The sequence below is a fragment of the Trachypithecus francoisi genome, unplaced genomic scaffold (assembly GCF_009764315.1).
Source record: "Trachypithecus francoisi isolate TF-2019V2 unplaced genomic scaffold, Tfra_2.0 Lachesis_group21, whole genome shotgun sequence".
Classification (NCBI taxonomy): domain Eukaryota; kingdom Metazoa; phylum Chordata; class Mammalia; order Primates; family Cercopithecidae; genus Trachypithecus; species Trachypithecus francoisi.
The window spans coordinates 27,645,880-27,665,775 of NW_022681467.1; the positions used below are offsets into that span (position 1 = coordinate 27,645,880).

At 50.0% G+C, this 19,896-nt stretch overlaps 1 protein-coding gene across 4 annotated transcripts in view; it reads left to right on the top strand.

Annotated features, from left to right (window-relative positions):
* Positions 1-17,707, top strand: part of TM9SF4 (transmembrane 9 superfamily member 4) — a 57,671-nt gene extending 39,964 nt beyond the window's left edge. For 2 of the 4 annotated variants that reach the window (XM_033186076.1, XM_033186077.1), the window contains exons 10-18: positions 375-507; positions 1,353-1,434; positions 1,531-1,606; positions 5,638-5,721; positions 8,346-8,521; positions 8,997-9,060; positions 10,530-10,649; positions 11,796-11,885; positions 15,751-16,145. In XM_033186076.1, coding sequence (XP_033041967.1) covers positions 375-507; positions 1,353-1,434; positions 1,531-1,606; positions 5,638-5,721; positions 8,346-8,521; positions 8,997-9,060; positions 10,530-10,649; positions 11,796-11,885; positions 15,751-15,900 — 975 coding nt within the window. In that variant the 3' untranslated portion in view covers positions 15,901-16,145. Of the gene's footprint in view, positions 1-374; positions 508-1,352; positions 1,435-1,530; positions 1,607-5,637; positions 5,722-8,345; positions 8,522-8,996; positions 9,061-10,529; positions 10,650-11,795; positions 11,886-15,750 lie in introns of all 4 variants that reach the window. The other 2 variants (XM_033186074.1, XM_033186075.1) reach the window with 2 other exon arrangements.
* Positions 17,708-19,896: the final 2,189 nt, after the last annotated feature.

Sequence of the window (19,896 nt, forward strand, 5' to 3'; positions counted from 1 at the left end):
TACTTTTTTTATTATACAAGTAAGAATATGTATTTCTTTTATAATCAGAAAAAATAAATAAATTGATTCCAAATCTCACCACCCAAGAACTATTACAGTTAACATTTCAGTGAGTTGAGGTATTTACATTATATTCCCACAAATGAGGTTTGTGAAATTTAAAGAGATTTTCCTTTTATGCAGCTCCAGGCATCAGGTTTGTGGCCTCCTTTTCTTGTGACAGTTTCAGATAAGCACTTTCTCCTATCACTTACACTCCTGTGTCAGAGCAGCACTGGTTGACATCTGAGGGTGTCAGCTGTACCTTGGGGGTGGTCCCTGCAGGAGCTGCCTCCATCCTCAACAACTAGCCTCACTCTGGCTCTTCTCTGCAGGAAGACACCATGGAGGAGTCTGGGTGGAAGCTGGTGCACGGCGACGTCTTCAGGCCCCCCCAGTACCCCATGATCCTCAGCTCCCTACTGGGCTCGGGCATTCAGCTCTTCTGTATGATCCTCATCGTCATCTGTGAGTGTGCCCAGCGGGGCCCGGCATGGAGCATGGCTCCCTCTTCCAGGTGCCTCAAGGAGAGAAGGGTGGGCTTCCCTCCGTGGAGAAAGGGAACGAAGCTCCTGGCGCCAAGTGGGCATGTCAGTATCTCTGGGCCAGACGGGCCGTCTATCTCAGCAACAGCCCCAGCCACAGCCCAGGACTGGTGATTCACCTCACAGCCGTTTACGGAGCCCACCATGTCCCCTCCATCAATGAGGCCACATATCACTGCTGTGAGCTTGGCCTCCTTTTGTAGTCAAAGGCTGTGACCTGCCCAAAGTCAGTACCAGGATTAGGATTGAAATCAAGTATTTTATTTAACAAAAACCCCACTAATATATAGTAATTTTAGACAGCTTTGCACTCATCTGTCTAGATTTACATCTCAGTCTCATGCCTCCAAGCTTTGTGGCCTTGGACAGGCCACTTGACCTCTGTGAGCCTCAGTTTCCTTACTTGAGAAATGGGGAAAGTAATCACCCTGCAGAGTTGGTAAGGTGGGTTCAGATACCTGGCATTTGTGGTGCCCTCAGCCCAACACCTTGACTAACTGCAAGTGCTCTATGGACTGGAAGCTGCAGTTGAGATTTGACCAGTCAAGGCCCAGCAGCTGCTGCACCCCTCTGAACCCCAGCTAAGACCCAGTCTTCCCCTGTAGAGGACAGGGGACTGTGCTGTTGAGAAGACAAGGAAGGGGGAGCCTCATCTGCCCAGACTCCTCCTGTCAGCCTGTCCAAGATGGGCCTGGGGCTGGGGTTGTGGCTGGGGGCCTGGTGATCAGCCACCCTGCCTTTCTCTGCCCTCCCTCCCTCCCTCCACAGTTGTGGCCATGCTTGGGATGCTGTCACCCTCCAGCCGGGGAGCTCTCATGACCACAGCCTGCTTCCTCTTCATGTTCATGGGGTAGGTGTGTCTGAGCGGGCGCCCAGGGGCGGCACAGGCCTCTTCCACGGCAGCTAATGGGTCCCCTTGGTGTGGATCCCCGCCATTTTCCCACAGGGTGTTTGGCGGATTTTCTGCTGGCCGTCTGTACCGCACTCTAAAAGGCCATCGGTGGAAGAAAGGAGCCTTCTGTGTGAGTATCCTAAACCTTCTCTCATGTTTGGTGGGAAGCTGAGAAGCTTCCTGGGCTCCTCAGGAGGAGGTAGGCAGGCCCCGGTGGGGATTTTGGGCCGGAAGCTGAGCAGTAGCAAGACGTAGCAAGAGGAGCACAGGTTCAGGGGAGGAATCCCAGGCTGTTACCCACGGGCTCACAGCAGAACCTCCTAGGGCCTCCTCCGCCCCATCTGTAAAATGAGGGATTTGAATTTAGGTCATTTTTAGCCAACATTGTCTGATGGCTCAAGCAAGAGAAGAAATAGGGGATTCAGAATAACAAGATTTAGAATAGGAGGGCAGCTGAGAGAACACCCTGAGTAAAGAGGGAATTGCCTGCCTAAGCCCGAAGAGGCCAGACCTGAGTTCCTGTCAGCCCGTTTTTCCAGACTAGTGCCTGCATTTCTCTTTGGTGAGGGCTCCTGCCCTTCTCTGGCCTCCTGGAGGTAAGGCGAGTTCTTGGCAACAGAAAAGACCATAGAAACCAGAGGGGGTCTGGAGATGGACCTCACCTCCTAGGGAGCCCCAAGCCCCTTCTCCCAGAGTGAGTGAGTCCCTTAGAGGACTAGGCAGACTCTTGAGTGCCCACACTCAGAGAAGTCTCTGGGCCCGGGATTCTGAAACCATTCTCACCGCTGTCAAATGGTCAAGGAGAGCTCAAGCTGTGTCAGCTCTGGCTGCCACACCTCTGGCACAAAGTAAGCCTCAGTAAAGAAAAGTTATGACCGTGACTATTTTGGAAGGATCAAAGAAAGCTTCCTGAATTGTTTTTTGGTGTGTGTGTGTGTGTGTGTGTGTGTTTGTTTTTAAGAGTTTCGCTCTTATTGCTCAGGCTGGAGTGCAATGGTGCGATCTCGGCTCACTGCAACCTCCACCTCCCGGCTTCAAGTTATTCTCCTGCCTCAGCCTCCCGAGTAGCTGGGATTACAGGCCTGCGCCACTACGCCCAGCTAATTTTGTATTTTTAGTAGAGACGGGGTTTCTCCATGTTAGTCAGGCTGGTCGGGAATTCCCAACCTTAGGTGATCCGCCCACCTCGGCCTCCCAAAGTGCTGGGATTACAGGCGTGAACCACCGTGCCCAGCCAATTTCCTGAATTCTTGATGATTTGAGCATTTTACTCTGGCTACCATATGCCAAGAGCCAGGGATCTAGAGAGGAGTAAAACCTACCACTGCCTCCTGGCAAGATTCTTCCTTGATGAGGTCACCAGATACCCTCCAGGATTTCCCTCAGTGGATCCCACACCAAACCCAGTCTTCTTCCCCCAAACCACCCCTTGCATCTAGTGAGCCCATCATTCATCCAGGCCCCCCAAGCCAGAAACCTGGAGTTGCCTGTCCTCCTCCTCCCTCGTGCCTCATTCCTTCTCAGACATCAAGTGCTAAGGGTCTTCCTACCAAATGTTCTGTGAATGTTCCATGAATTCCACCCCACCGCCCCCATCTCTGCATCTTCAAGGATTCAGACATCTTTGCCTCTCACTTGGCTCTCACGGTCTCCCTGCAAGATTCTGAGCCTTACCTGGTGCCTTTCCACAGGTGGTCATCTCCGACAGCCCGCAGCAATGTGGGTGTACTCTCCTATGGCCTTGTCTGTGCCATCCCCTCTGCCTGGACCACACCACCTTTACTTCTCACCTGGCTGGTGTCACCTCATCCTTTAAGTCTTAGCTCCTACATCAATACTCTAGAGGCTGTTGCCTCCCCCACCTCCTAGAGCCCTCATGAGACCTAAGTAGCACTTGGCAGAGCTAAGTAGGGGCGGGTGTGTTGTTCTCTACATAGGGGTCTGCCTTTCTCCCTGGAGCATTTTTTCCTACCTAGCACGGTGACCAGTCAGTACATTTCAGCCAGGAAGGTAGATGAGGAATTCTGTGTGCTACACAACAGTCATGCAGGAACACACAGGAAGGGAGGAAGTGACCTTTGAGCCGGGCGTTGGAGAGGAGGATTTCAGATGAAGGGATGCAGCCAGCAGTGGGACCTAAGGTTCTAGAATGGCCTAGATCCCAGTCTGGCTCTGTTCTTTCATTGGTTGGTAACTTTCAACAGCCCTCCGAGCTTCAGTTTCCCCATCTCTCCAATGAAGATAGCTAGGGTTAACTGCACATAAGGACCTTGGTACAGCGTTAGCCCTCAGGAAATGGATCCTCTGAGGTGTTGATGACCTATGCAAAAAGGCCCAGAGACAGGAATGTGCAGAAACAGTGACCAGTTGTTGGGTGCAGGGCTGTGAGCCAAAGATGAAACTGGCAACGGAGGTTGAGCGTCAGGTTCCAGAGGGCCTTCGTCATTGTGGTTAGTGACCCACCTGGAAGCTCAGGCTGCCACAGCAGTCCCTGGCCTGGTGATCAGTGTGGCAAGAAGGTTCATGCTGGTTGTGGTGGCTTGCGCCTGTAATCCCCGTCCCTTGGGAGGCTAAGACAGGAAGATCACTTGAGCCCAGGAGTTTGAGATCAGCCTGGGCAACACAGTGAGACCCTGTCTCTACAAAAAAATAAATTACTTGGATGTGGTGGCATGTGCCTGTAGTCCTAGCTAATCAGGCAGGTGAGGTGGGAGGAGCACTTGAGCCCAGGTGTTTGAGGCTGCAGTGAGCTGATTACACCACTGCACTCCAGACTGAGTGACAGAGTGAGACCCTGTCTCTGAAGAAAATAGAAGGAAAAGGCTCAACTTTAACTCTGGGCCTTGACTAGACTAGAATCCCTGTGCCTAGACCCCACCCAAGAGATTCTGACTGGCTAGAATACACTGCAGTAGGTCAGGAGCATGGGCTCTGGGTTCAGACTGCCTGGGTTTATACAACTCTGCTGCACCTTCAGGAGACTGGGTGACGTGGAGGTGGGGGGAGTCTTTAACATTGCCAGGCCTCAGTGTCCTCATTAAAAGGAATAATGGTAGACTTTCCTTCCAGACTTGCAGTGAGGATTAGGTGAGACAAGGTACATAGGAACCCAGCATCTGCCACCCCTAAGACTCAGAGCTTCACCATCCTCCTAGGCGGTTTGGGTTGGGGCCCAGACATACGTGGTTTGTTAAAGTTGGTTTTTGGGGTTTTTTTGTGTGTGTGAGACAGAGTCTCGCTCTGTTACCCAGGCTGGAGTGCAGTGGCGCGACTCGGCTCACTGCAACCTCTGCCTCCCGGGCTCAAGCGATCCGTCTGTTTCAGCCTCTCAAGTAGCTGGGACCACAGGTGCGTACTACCACGCCTGGCTACTTTTTTGTAAAGACAGGGTTTCACCATGTTGCCCAGGCTGGTCTCAAACACCTGAGCTCAAGTGATTCTGGAAGTAATTTTTTTTCCCAAAAAAAAAAAGATTTACATATATATGTATATATTGGGTAGTTAATGTGTTCTTTCTTTTTTTCTTTTTTTGAGATGGAGTCTCGCTCTATCGCCCAGGCTGAAGTGCAATGGCGCGATCTCTCCTCACTGCAACCTTTGCCTCCTGGGTTCAAGCAATTCTCCAGCCTCAGCCTCCTGAGTAGCTGAGACTACGGGCGTGTGCCACCACACCCAGCTAATTTTTGTATTTTTAGTAGAGTTGGAGTTTCGCCATGTTGGCCAGGCTGGTCTCAAACTCCTGACCTCAGGTGATCCATCCACCTCAGCCTCCCAAAGTGTGGGATTGCAGGCTTGAACCACCGCACCCGGCCAGAGTAGTTACCGTGTTCTCAGTGATGAGAGTACATCAGAGAACAAGGTGGACACACTCCTCCCAAGGAGCTCACAGTCTTTTGGGGATAGGTGGATATTGATCAGGTAGCCAAAATATGTAATTACAAACTGGGATGAGAGCAGAAGGGGCAGGTTTAGGGACCTGAGAGGGCATAGGACAGAGCCCTGCTCAGTCTGAGGGTCAGGGAATACTTTCTGGAAGGAATGATGCTTGAGCTGAGTCTGAAAGACAAGGAGGGCTTAAGAGCTTCTGGTCTGGGGGCCCCACTGGGACACGTTGGGGAGCTCTCTGGATGCTGCTCCTCAGCCCGGCCCCTCTTGCTTCAGACGGCAACTCTGTACCCTGGTGTGGTTTTTGGCATCTGCTTCGTGTTGAATTGCTTCATTTGGGGAAAGCACTCATCAGGAGCGGTAAGTGTCTCCCCTACCCTCCCAGCCCCTCCCCAGCAAGCGAGGACCAGCGGCACTCAGCCCCACTCCCAAAAACCACTTCCTGCCATTCCCTTCCCTTTTCTGAGTCCCCAAAGTTATGTTCCCAGCCATGAGGGCAGAGGACCGTCTGGGGTTTCCCCAGCCCTGCCCTTGGTGTGCCATGCCCTGGCCCTGGCCTTCCTGTGAGATCTTTCAGACAACTGACCCAAGCCCACTTCTCTAAAGGGAGGTTTCCACAGTCCAGGGGCCAACTGGGAAATTTCCCTTTGTCTTAACCAAAAGTGAGCTTGCCAGTGTGAGTTTATTAGGTCAGTATCCCAAAGCAAGCCTGTCCTCCTCAGTGTCCCTGCCCCTCAGCACCAGCCCCTGCAAGTGGAGAAGAGAGGAAAGGAAGGATCAGGTTATATTACCCTTAGAATTGGGATCCTGCCAGCCCTAGCCCAGTGTGTTACTAGCAGCTGTCCAAGACTTACTGAGTAGGATTTTGAACTCAGTTGTGGGGAGTGGGGATGGGGTCTTGGTCAATTAGCAGGACTGCAGTTGAGATGGGGCAGGCATTTTGCTATCCTAGCCTTAGCAGGTAGAGCTGCCTGCCCTCCACCTGGGGGTGGCGGTAAAGGTCCTTGCATGAGGCTTCACGTCCAGGCGCTCGGAGGACGGATTTCTTTCCCAGCAATTAGGAAGCCACCCTCAAGACACAGTCATGCCCTTCCTCTCACTTCCCCTTTTTTATACCTGTGTTCCTTCTCCCTTTGAGCATTTTCCTCCCAGTTACCAACTGCTCATTATAAACATTCGTTGTAGAAATTTTGGAAAGTACAGAGAAGTTATAGAAGAAAATTAAAATAACCCCAGATCTACTCACCAGAGATAAATACAGTGTAGGTCTTTAATATATGTTCTTTCTGTCTTTTTTCCTTTTTATAGATATACTTACAAAAGAATTATGTAATTTAAAATTTATAAAATAACAGCAAACATTTATATGGTTCTTGCTTTGTAGTACTACTGTTCTAAACACTTTATATATTTATTTCTTTTTATGTGATTCTTGTAAAAACTTAGTAAGTGTAGAGAAGAGGATAAAGAAGAAAATGAAAAATCAATTCTAATCCCCCATATCCCATTTAAGAAAGTATTGTTAGCTCTTTGGTGTAGGCCTTTCCAGGCACAAGTATAAATAAATAGAATTGTCCCTTGGTATCCATAGGGGAGTGGTTCCAGGACCCCTGAAGATACCAAAATTCAAGGATGCTCGAGTCCCATATATAAAGTGGCATAGTGTTTACCTACACACATCCTGTATATTCTAACTCTTCTCTAGATTACTTAAAATACCTAATACAATGTAAGTGTTATATAAATAGTTGTTATACTATATTGTTTTTTAATTTGTATATTGTTGTATTTTTTGTTTGTTTTGAGACAGAGTCTCACTCTGTCGCTCAGGCTGGAGTGCAGTGGTGTGATCTCAGCTCACTGCAGCCTCTGCCTCCCGGGCTCAAGCAGTTCTCCCACCTCAGCCCCACTGAGTAGCTGGGACTACAGGTGCCACCACCACACTCGGCTATTTAAAAAAAAAAAAAATTGTAGAGATGCATTCTCACTGTGTTGCCTAGGCTGGTCTCAAACTCCTGGGCTCAAGTGATCTGCCCACCTAGGCCTCCCAAAGTGCTGGGATTACAGGCATGAGCCACTGCACCCAGCTTATTTTACTGTTTTTTGTTTTTGGTTTTTTTTTCCTGAACATTTTCTCTTTTTTTTTTTTTTTTTGGAGACGAAGTCTCACTCTCACTCTGTCACCTGGGCTGGAGTGCAGTGGCGAGGTCTCAGCTCACTGCAACCTCCACCTCCTGGGTTCAGGCGATTCTCCTGCTTCAGCCTCCCAAGTAACTGGGATTACAAGTGCTCCCCACAGTGCCTGGCAATTTTTTTTTTTTTGTAATTTTAGTAGAGACTTGGTTTCACCATGTTGGCCAGGCTGGTCTTGAACTCCTGACCTCAAGTGATCTGCCCGCCTTAGCCTCCCAAACTGCTGGGATTACAGGCATGAGCCACCGTGCCCGGCCTTCCTGAACATTTTCTGTTTGCAGTTAAATCCACAGATGCAGAACCTGTGGATACAGAGGACCGACTATGTTGTGTTTTTATTAAAATGGAATCCTTTTATACACACAGTTTTATATTTTCCTTTTTACACTTAATAGCGTATCATGGAGTTTTATTCTGACAAGACTGGGAGCACTTTGTACAGTTTCTTTTTTTTCCCTTTTTTTCTTCACATAATGTGCCACATGTAATCTCTTCATTTTGACCTCTTCATCTCCTCTTCACGTTCTCAGTCCCTTCCTTCCTGTTCCTCCCCTACTTCCTCCCTGGATGGCGAGCTCCTCTGGGATGCTGAGGTGCCTTCTTCACTGGGAGTCCAGATCAGGGCTGGGGCCAGCCCCAAGAGATGCTGGCCAGGAGCCCTGTGACGGGGGCAGGGAGTGTGCTTCTGCTGCACAGGTCGCCTCTCCTTCCATGGAGCCCAGAAGGTCCCCTCCCCCTTGCGCAGCCCCCATCCCGGGCATCGGGGGGGCCTCATGGCGCCATGTCCACAGGTGCCCTTTCCCACCATGGTGGCTCTGCTGTGCATGTGGTTCGGGATCTCCCTGCCCCTCGTCTACTTGGGCTACTACTTCGGCTTCCGAAAGCAGCCATATGACAACCCTGTGCGCACCAACCAGATTCCCCGGCAGATCCCCGAGCAGCGGTGGTACATGAACCGATTTGTGGGGTGAGTCCTCCAGCAGAGGCAAGAGCAGGGGGGCATGGAAGAGGGTACCCACCCCCTACCAGAAGGGTGCAGCAACCAGAGTTCCTGCTGCTTCAGCCGGCTCTAATAGAGTTTATGAAAGCTTAGCTTCACTCTTAAGATCAAGGTGACCAGGTTGTAGGCAGACTTGGTGTCCTTCTAGGAACCAGGACAAGGAAGGAGAAGGATGGAAGGGTATGGTGAGACAGGTTAAAACCATCACTTGGACCTCAGGCAAGTCACCCCACCTTTCTGCACCCCAGTTTCCCATCTATAAAATGAGAATAATGCCCACCCTGCCTACTTCACAAGAAATTATAATAGTACAGAAATACGCCAGAAGAATTAGCACCACCACACTCATGTAGGTGCTCTCACTTCATGCCAGCTTGGGAGGGAGCTTGGGGCTTCCTGATGGCCAGGTCTCTAACAGTGTTAACCTCTTGTTCTGCGGCAGCATCCTCATGGCTGGGATCTTGCCCTTCGGCGCCATGTTCATCGAGCTCTTCTTCATCTTCAGTGTGAGTACTGGTGCCTCCCCAACCCCTCCACCACTGCTAGCCGGGTCTCTCCCACTCCACTTGGGTACTCTGCTGCCTGCTGCCTGAGAAATTTCAGATGGGCCACTTCACCTCTCGGAGCCCCATTCTTCACACTGAAATTGGATAACAGCCTTCCCTGTCAGGGCAGCATTGAAAGTTAAATGAGGCTGGGCACAGTGGCTCACACCTATAATTTCAGCCCTTTGGAAGGCCGAGGCAGGTGGATCACAAGGTCAGGAGTTCGAGACCAGCCTGTCCAAGATGATGAAACCCGGTCTCTACTAAAAAATACAAAAATTAGCCGGGCGTGGCGGCATGTGCCTGTAGTCGCAGCTACTCGGGAGGCTGAGGCAGGAGAATTGCTTGAACCTGGGAGGCGGAGGTTGCAGTGAGCCAAGATTGCACCACTGCACTCTAGCCTGGGCGACAGAGTGAGACTCTGTCTAAAAAAAAAAATGTTAAATGAGACATGCGGTGTAGGGGGCGTGCCTGGTGTGTGGAAAGCGGGGCTTGGTAAATAGAAGCTGCCTCAGTAGTACTTCAGTCGTTCACCACCATGACTGATAGCATCATTGCACTTGCTTTCATTTCATTGCACATCTTTACCTCTCTGTGTTACTCATAGTTCCTAGGAGGGTGTACAGAATGATTCCTGCTTGTCAGGGTCATTGTGAAATTGGAATAAGTCGTTGTAAAAGTGATTGACTTCAGGAAATGCTGTTGTAGTGGTGATGATGACTCCTCCCAAAGAGTGCCAAGATGAAAATTGGTAGGAAGGCCCTTCAGAGCCATGTAAGTGTGGCTGACCCAGCTCGGGGCCCAGCACAGATGGTACCTTGTACCAAGTCAGTACCGGACATGTATCTGCTATTCCAGAGTAGTGGCCCAGCCCCTCCCTGCTGAGACTACCTCACCCACACAGGTTTGCCTGGGAGAAGGGTCAGAGGAGGTTTTGGCTGCCCGTGGTGCTAAAGGCCATGTGCGCTCCCCAGGGAGGCCCCCTCTGTTTCATCTGTGGAGCTCTGGGCCAGTCACCAGCTTCTCTGATCCTTGACTTTCTTAGCTCTACCAGGCCAAGCTTTCATAGACACACACATGTAGCAATTGCATATGAGGCATGTGGCACAAGGCCTAGCACTTGGAAAGCTGCTCGAGTGGTGGTGGCTGCTCTATAATTTTGCTTTGGATAGGAATCATTATTTTCTACAAGCTGCTGAGTTCACGCTGGGGTCCACCCAGAGCAGGGTCAGTCAAGCCCTGGCCCCTCCCTAAGGACAGCGTGGCTCACCCCCTGCTCTGGGGAGGAAGGGCCAGAGCCACATGCCAGGCCCACAGGCCCTGATAGTGTCAGGATGATGTGTCCACTCCTGCCCTTGTGACAGGTTGGTGTGCCAGGGGAAGGGGTGCAGCGTAGGCAAGCCAGCTGAAGCCCCACTGTGTGTCCGCAGGCTATCTGGGAGAATCAGTTCTATTACCTCTTTGGCTTCCTGTTCCTTGTTTTCATCATCCTGGTGGTATCCTGTTCACAAATCAGCATCGTCATGGTGTACTTCCAGCTGTGTGCAGAGGTGAGGAGAGCAGGGCCAGGAGGCGGGGGAGGGAGAACTGGATCCAGCATTGAACGGGTTGGTGAGGCTCTGTGGAGAGGCTGGGTCGGGGCTCTTCATGTGGCCCTTGCTTCTGGCTCTGAGCTCTTGGGCCAGTACGCTGCTGTGCCTCTCCCAGCCTCCATGTGTTTAGCTGTACCCTGGGCTAATGAGATACCTTCCAGCTTAGTTGTGTGGGGTACTCATCACAGCTAGATGAAAGGACGGTAGATTTGCCAATGCCAGGTCCACTCCAGTAATAGTTTATCCAACAGGCTGATGCACACTGGGTGGCCTGTCCTCCCTCTGGGGACTAGCCATTGGCAGAGTGGGTGAAGCCAGGGTTTGGGATGAACAGTCTGGGCTGGGACCCTGTCTCCTCCACGAGTAGCTCTGGGTCTTGGGCAGGTTGCTTAACTTTGTGCCATCCGTTCCTCCTCCATATGATGGGGTGAGTGAGAGGACCTAACTTGGAGGGCTGCTCTCGGGATTAAGTGAGTGGATTCATCTATAGCACTTAAAATGGTGCCTGCCAGCCAGATGCTGTAGCTCACGCCGGTAATCCTAGCACTTTGAGAGGCCGAGGTGGGTGGATCACAAGGTCAGAAGATCGAGACCATCCTGGCTAACACAGTGAAACCCCATCTCTACTAAAAATACAAAAAATTAGCTGGGTATGGTGGCACATGCCTGTAGTCCCAGCTACTTGGGAGGCTGAGGCAGGAGAATCGCCTGAACCGAGGAGGTGGAGGTTGCAGTGAGCCAAGACCGCACGACTGCACTCCATCCTGGGCAACAGAGTGAGACTCCGTCTTAAAAAAAAAAAAAAAAAAAATGGGGCCTGCCACATGCTAAGCATTTGCTCGAGAAATGTTAATTACTTTTTTGTTGATTTTTTTTTTTAATGAGGTATAAACAGTAAAGTTCACCCTTCTTTGTCCACAATTCTGTGGTTTTTAGAAATGCATACAGTTGTGGAACCACCATCACAGTCAAACTGTGAAACATTTCCATCACCCCATATGTTACTGCTCTTACCAGAGTCTTCAGCCCCTCAAGCAACTGTGAAATTGGTAGGAAGGGGTTCTGCCGCAGGACAACGCTGACCTTCCTCTGTTTCCTCCTCAGGATTACCGCTGGTGGTGGAGGAATTTCCTAGTCTCCGGGGGCTCTGCATTCTACGTCCTGGTTTATGCCATCTTTTATTTCGTTAACAAGGTACTGCCCTCCTTGAGGAGGTCCTCTTAGTCCTCGTAGGGTAGGAAGGTCAGGAGGAGGATGCTGGGAGAAAAACCCGAGTGCCTGAATCTTCCTTTTCCACCCAGAATGGGGAGGACCAAAGCCACCTAGAACTGTTCCTGCTCTAGAAGATGGATCTTAGTAGGAAAGAAAGAATCTGTATTCTGTATGTTTGGGAGACAAAGGCCATCAGGATATGTGACAATGTGAATAATACTTGTGAAACTTACGAGGTATAGCCATGGCCAAAGCAGGACTTGAAAGCAGTATGTCACCTGCAGGGCTCTTCACAGGAAATAAGAGGGACTAATAACACTTTGAGAGAAAGGAAAATGTGAGAGTAACATGAAAGAAAAAAAGTAGAAAGGAGTTAATAAAGATAAAAGCACAAAATGCTGAAATAGTCTAAATAGTAGAACCCAAATTTAGGGCTGCAGGCATCGTCTCTCTGCAGGTGTCCTCTTCTTCACACAAGTACTGTTCGATCCTGCAGAGTAAGGAGAGGATGGGAAAGGTTTTCACAGGCATCTTGGAGCCCTCCTTGCTCTGTGACCCAACAGAGGTAAAGTGTGGCCCAATAATAAGAGGGAGCCAGGCTTACCGGACTAGGGCAATTCACAGAGCTCACTGTCCCCAGAGAGAGGCATGGGCAAGAATACAGATGTCCCCACGACATTTTTACTAGATTCATACATGATACACAAACCAGATGAGCCATCGAGAGGAATTTGGAGGAGCCCTGTTGGGCCCCTCACCTCTAGAACTAACACTCAAGACTTACTCTCACCTGCTGTACTTTGGGTCTCCAGAGCCCAGAAGCAAGCAGTCCTCTGCGGCAGCCAGGCGTATTTGCAAAATAGAATTGTAGGTGAGTTGATCGAAGCTGGGAATGCCATTTCCCAAAAACAATCAAGTTGGAAAAGACTGGAAGGATCATTTAGTGTGGTGCTGCACTGCTGCCTCCAGTCTGGTGACTGTGCCCCTCTTCTCTAACAGTCTCAACAGATGATTCTCCAGCTCAGGGGTCAGCAAACTGCAGCCCCCATGTTTCTGTAAACTTTTATTGGAACACAGCCATGGTCATTCATTAACATACTGTCCATGGCTGCTTTCACACTACAGTGGCAGAGTTGAGTAGTTGCGACAGGGACCATATGGCCTACAGAAACTAAAATACTCACAATCTGGCCCTTTAAGTAAAAGATTGCAGACCCCTGCTCTCCTACATCCAGCAACAGAGAAGACACTCCCTCCTAACACTCCCATTCTTTCTGGACAGCTCCTATCATTATCAAGGTCTTGATTCACACTGCAGTCTCCCTTGCTGTGACTTCCATCTTTAGACCTTAGTCTTAATTCTGGGATCATCTAGAACAAATCTAATCTCCCTCTTCTATAGCCCATATTAATCAGAACTCTCGTAAGTGGCAAGTGACTAAAACTATTCAAAGTAGCTTAAGCAAAAAGAATGTATTTGCTGATATAACTGGAAAGACTAAGAAATTGGAGTTCTAGCCTCAACCATACTTAGATCCAGGGTCTCAAAAATATCAGGGCCCAATCCCAGCACTTTGGGAGGTCAAGGCAGGTGGATCACGAGGTCAGGAGATCGAGACCATCCTGGCCAATATGGTGAAACCCCGTCTCTACTGAAATACAAAAAATTAGCCGGGTGTGGTGGTTCACGCCTGTAGTCCCAGCTACTCAGGAGGCTGAGGCAGGGGAATCGCTTGAACCCTGGAGGTGAAGGTTGCAGAGCCGAGATCGTGCCATTGCACTCTAGCCCAGATGACAGAGCAAGACTCCATCTCAAAATAAAATAAAATAAAATAGAAATAAAAATACGCACACATACATACCAGGGCTCTGTGCCCACGCCTTAGCCCTGTGTAGCTTTTTTTGGCTTCAGTCTGCAGGCAAGATCTTTTCACCAAGTAGAAAGATGGCCAATGGCAGCCCTAGAGTCTACTCTTCCAGCTTTGCAGCCCTAGAGCTAAAAGACTATCTTTCTTCTACCATCATACGTCAGCCAGTGAATACTCTCGCTGCTCTGTTCGGGTGGCATGCCCAGTGTTCACTGTTTTCCAGGTCCAATAGCATAACATATTCAGGCAGACTGGCTTAGGTCTTGTGCTAGGATTTTTTTTTTTTTGAGGTGGAGACTCGCTGTGTTGCCAAGGCTAGAGTGCAGTGGTGTGATCTTGGCTCACTGCAGCCTCCGCCTCCCGGGTTCAAGCAATTCTCCTGCCTTAGCCTCCTGAGTAGCTGGGGTTACAGGTGCACACCACCACACCTGGCTAATTTTGTATTTTTAGCAGAGACAGGGTTTCTCTATGTTGGCAAGGCTGGTCTCAAACTCTTGACCTCATGTGATCTGTCTGCCTCAGCTTCCCAAAGTGCTGGGATTACAGGCGTGAGCCACCGCAGCCAGCTTATTTTGTGCTAGGATTGATGGCCCCAACAGGACCATTTGTTTGAGTGTGTTCCTCAAAACATCTGGAAGATGGAAGACAAGGAACACGGTTAGACAAAAACTAGAGATCACATCACAGCCTCTTGTCCTTCCTCCCTTCTGCTCCAGTCTTCTTGCTCTACTCAAAACATCTCTTCCTCCAGCCACGGTGCCTTATGTATAAAATGAGGAACTTTCTGTCTCTGCCTCTTTGCCTCATCCCTTACCTCCTTTTACCACTGTTCTGCTCCCTGTCCCTCCCCCACTCCTCTCCCCACCTCCAGCCACAAGAATGCATATAAGAAGAGGTGGAGGCTGGGTGTGCGTGGTTCACACCTATAATCCCAGCGCTTTCAGAGGCCAAGGTGGAAGGATTACTTAAGGCCAAGTGTCTGAGACCAGCCTGGGCAATAGAGCAAGACACTATCTCTAGAAAAAATAAAAATTAGCTGGGTGTGGTGGCATACACCTATAGTCTGAGCTACTTGGGAGGCTAATGCAGGAGGATCCCTTGAGCCCAGGAGGGTGAGGCTGTAGTGAGCTGTGATCATGCCACTGTACTCTAGTCTGGGTAACAGAGGGAGACCCTGTCCCTTTAAAGCAAAGGGGTAGGGGGAGAGTTGCAGGGCTGAGCCTGAAAACATGGCCTTCACCCCATAGGCTTAGGAGAGGGCTTCAAATGGTGACCTATATTGTTTTATTTGTTTCTTTACTGTTTTCTTCTGGGCTGCTGACATTCCATGACCATGTGTCTGCCTGTGAGTCCTGGGACAGGCCCTACTCAGGCCCTGGGCATATCTTGATACCAGGGTTCCACATTAGTTCCATTTGTAAATAACACAACACAGATCCCCAGCATCTCTGCCCAGCCTCTAAACTCTACCCCAGTTAAAAAGGAGTCCAAAATGCTCCAAGATCAAATTTTCTCTGTGAGATGCTAACAGAAGTGCCAAGCATTCTGGGGAAGAGAAGAATGAATGAAGGCTGAGGCAGGCTGATGGGGCTCCTGGTCACCCATCAACTGGGCATCCTGGACACCCCTCCCTTCCACTGCCCCACCCACTCTGACTGCTGCTCTGGCCATCCAGGAGTGTTGCCATACTGATCCAGGGACTGTGGGGGACCAGGAAGGGCACAGCCATGGCCATTCCTCCTGTGGCATTCTGACCCTGGCCCCTGAGGCTGTGTGCATTAGGACAGTACACAGGCCTGGTCCAGATGAAGCAGAGCTGTGCCCAGGAGTCCTGCCTGCCCCTTGCCACCCACTGGAGCACACCTCTTCCCCTGGCCAGGCCTCAGTTTCCCCATGATATCAGTGAGGGTGGGGTCCCAGTTTGCCATGCAGCCTGGCACTAAGCACGCACCCTGTCTTCTTTCTGCTCGTGGCCGCAGCTAGACATCGTGGAGTTCATCCCCTCTCTCCTCTACTTTGGCTACACGGCCCTCATGGTCTTGTCCTTCTGGCTGCTCACGGGCACCATCGGCTTCTATGCAGCCTACATGTTTGTTCGCAAGATCTATGCTGCCGTGAAGATAGACTGATTGGAGTGGACCACGGCCAGGCCCGCTCCGTCCTCGGACAGGAAGCCACCCTGCGTGGGGGACTGCAGGCACGCAAAATAAAATAACTCCTGCTCGTTTGGAATGTAACTCCTGGCACAGTGTTCCTGGATCCTGGGGCTGCGTAGGGGGCGGGAGGGCCTGTAGATAATCTTGCATTTTTCTTCATCTTATTCCAGTTCTGTGGGGGATAAGTTTTTTTGTGGGTTGCTTTTTCTTCAGTGCTAAGAAAGTTCCCTCCAACAGGAACTCTCTGACCTGTTTATTCAGGTGTATTTCTGGTTTGGACTTTTTTTTTTCTTCTTTGTTTTAACAAATGGATCCAGGATGGATAAATCCACCGAGATAAGGGTTTTGGTCACTGTCTCCACCTCAGTTCCTCAGGGCTGTTGGCCACCCTGCGACTAACTGGAAGAGAACATGCCAGAGCCTCAGTGAGGTTCCAAGCCTCCCCCTGCCCATCCTCACCACGGAGGCCACGACAAAGCACAGCTCCAGCCTGGACAGCACCCTCAGTGCCAGCCAACCTCTGCCAGACCTCTTTTTCCCTCTTCTCCCCAGCCTCCTCCAGGGCTGCCCAAGGCCGGGTTTCCAGCCAGGCCTCGGGGTCATCTTTTCACCAGGAGCAAACCCAAGTCTTAGTTGCTACAAGAAAATCCCCTGGAAGTACTGGGGGCCAGGTTCCCCAGACAGCAGGAATCACCCCTATTCAGAGCAGCCGGAGTTTGCTGGACCAACAAGGAGGAAGAGAAGAGACTTGCAGTGAACTGTTTTTGTGCCAAGAAACCCTGGACCTGGGGCCAAGTATTTCCCAAGCCAAGCATCCACTTGTCTGTGTCTGGGAAAGGATGGCCAAGGCCGCTAGGGTCCTTACCCCTCAGGATTGCTCCCCAGCCCTCTCCCCAGGAGGTACCACTCTCCAAGGTGTGCTGGCAGTGGGCCAACTTCAGGCAGGACAGGGAGGCCCAGAGATCACAGATCCCCTCTTGTAAGTGGCCGGGCGTTCTCTCCCTGCCGTCTCTGGCTGCCGGGGTCATACTCACTTCTTTAGCCAGCCCCATCCCCTCTACCCGACACCTGAGTTCTTGCCTCCTCCTTTTGGGGACACCCAAAACACTGCTTGTGAGAAGGAAGATGGAAGGTAAGTTCTGTCGTTCTTTCCCCAATCCCCAGGAATGGACAAGAAGCCAACTTAGAAAGAAGGGGCTCATGTAGCTGGCCTGGCTCCTCCATAGACACCTGTTCTTAACCTCTGCCCACCTGTGCATGTCATCACAAACATTTGCTCTTAAGTTACAAGAGACCAAATCCACCCAGGGATTAGGGTTCAAGTAGCAGCTGCTAACCCTTGCAGCAGCCCTTGTGGGGCTCCCAACACAAGACAAAGCTCAGGATGCTGGTGATGCTAGGAAGATGCCCCTCCCCTCACTTCCCCACATTCTCCGGGTGGCCCTACCAGCCTCACCCATCAAACCAGTGAAGTTCTCAATCTTGCCTCACAGTGACTGTGGCACCAAGCGGCATCCACCAAGCATCAGGTTGGAGAAAAGGGAACCCAAGCAGTAGAGAGCGATATTGGAGTCTTTTGTTCATTCAGATCTTGGATTTTTTTTTCTTTCCCTAAGAGATTCTCTTTTTAGGGGGAATGGGAAATGGACACCTCATAAAGAGTTCAAAGATCATCAATTTTTCTGACTTTTTAAATCATCATCATTATTATTTTTAATTAAAAAAATGCCTGTATGCCTTTTTTTGGTCCAATTGTAAATAAATATGCCATTGTCCTACTGTTTTGTCTTGAGTCTCATGCAGGGGTTGGAGGTCTGAGGTGAGACACCTTCCCCGAGTGGGTTTAGTTGCATAGTTTGCCCCGAAGCTCATTCTCATGTCAGACTTCTCCAGGGCTCCAGCTCCTGCGGTTTCCTGCCTGGTACAAGTCCATTGCCTAGCCGCTCCATACTAAATTGCAGTCGTTTGCTCTTCTCATCCTACAAGCGGGAAATGGCAGTCAAGTGTGTTTTGGTAGCAGTGAGATCTGGTTTTGGATTCCCAGCTTCAATGTTTTACTGTTAGCTTATCTCACTCTACGAAACCCAGTTCTTCAATTGCAAGCAACAGAAATGTCGGTCAAACTGGTTTTAGTCCAAAAATGAATTGATTGGTTCTTAAGTCATCAAGGATTTTGTTTATTTTTTGCTTCAGGTCTGACTGGATCCAGGGACTCAAAGGATAGCCTTAGGGCTCTCTCGCCTTTTCCACTGTGCTCGTCTCTGGCCTCCCTCTGTCCTGTTATCCACAGTCTTCCTCCTGATGGGTGAGGCAGGGAGGGCAGGATGTCAATCACTCCAGGCTTACGTGATCCACTTGGATATGCCAGGAGGTTGGGGTAGGGGAAGATGTCCCTCCCCACTTCAGTTTATTCAATATAGAGAAATTTCAGGAAACATTTCTGATTGGCCCAGCTTGGATTATTATTTGCACGTCTTGTACCAATCACTATATCCAGGGCGATGGAATATGATTTGGGGCCACTTTTCCTGACGGTGTTGGATATAGCGAATTTCAGCCCCACCAGAATGACTTGGAATGGTTGATGAGGAAAGAACCATTTCCCATGGTAAGGGATGTGAAGCAGACCAAAACAGTGGCCTGTGACCTCCCACCCTCTCTAACCCTAAGCCTCAGTTCCTCATCTGCAATGGGAAAGGTGCTTGTTACTATTTATGGAGTACTTCCTGTGTTCTGATGTTCCAAACACTTTCCATGGGTTAGCCCATTTAATCTTGGATATGTTGCAAGATAACAACCTGCCTCTGAGGCAGGTTCTGTTATTAGCCCCGTTTTACAGAGGTGGTCAGCGAGGCACCCATGATGCATGGAGTAGCGTTCACCTGGGACAGCCAGACTTCTGAATCTGCCCTTCCAACCTCTCTACTATAGCTGCCTTTTGAAAGGGCTGTGCGTGTTTGTAAAATTGTATGTAATTGATGTAAAATGAACTGCACAGTTTGGTAAGTTTTAATACATACACCCATGAAATTATCACCACAGTCTCGATAGTGAGCATACTCAGGTTTCCTCCTGCCCTTTTTTATAATCCTGCCGTCTAGCCTCTCACCATCATGCTTGTCGCCTCTAAACCTCATGTCGAAATTTCATCCCCAGTGTTGGAGGTGGAGCCTAATGGGAAGCGTTTGGGTCATGGGAGCAGATTCCTCATGAATAGATTAGTGCACTGGGGGAGGTGGGAGCAGAGGAGGTGAGAGTGTTCTCTCTTAGCTCCTAAGAAAGCTGGTTGTTAAAAAGAGCCTGGCACCTCCCTGCAACCCCTACTTCTCCTCTCCCCTTGTTATCTCTGCACATGCCAGCCAGCTCTCCACCTTCCATCATGAGCAGAAGGAACTCACCAGAAGCAAATGCCCAGTCTTGAACTTTCCAGCCATCAGAATCATGAGCCAGACTGGGCACAGTGGCTGATGTCTGTAAGCCCAACACTCTGGGAGGCTGAAACGAGGATCACTTGAGGCCAGGAGAAGTTCAGCCTGGGCCACAAAGCAAGACCTCATCTCTAAAAACAAATTATAAAACATTTTTTAAAACTCATGAGCTGGCCGGGCTTGGTGGCTCATGCCTGTAATCCCAGCACTTTGGGAGGCTGAGGCGGGCAGATTACCTGAAGTCAGGAGTTCGAGACCAGCCTGGCCAACATGGTAAAACCCTGTCTCTAAATTTTGTAAAAATACAAAAATTAGCCAGGCATCGTGGCACACGCATGTAATCCTAGCTACTTGGGAGGCTGAACCCAGGAGACAGAGGTTGCAGTGAGCCGAGATTGTGCCACTGCACTCCAGCCTAGCCTACAGAGCAAGACTCTGTCTCAAAAACAAAAACAAAAACAAAAAAAACTCGAGCCAAGTAAACCTTTTTTTCCTTTATAAATTACCCAGCCTCAGGTATTCCTTTATAGCAACACAAAAC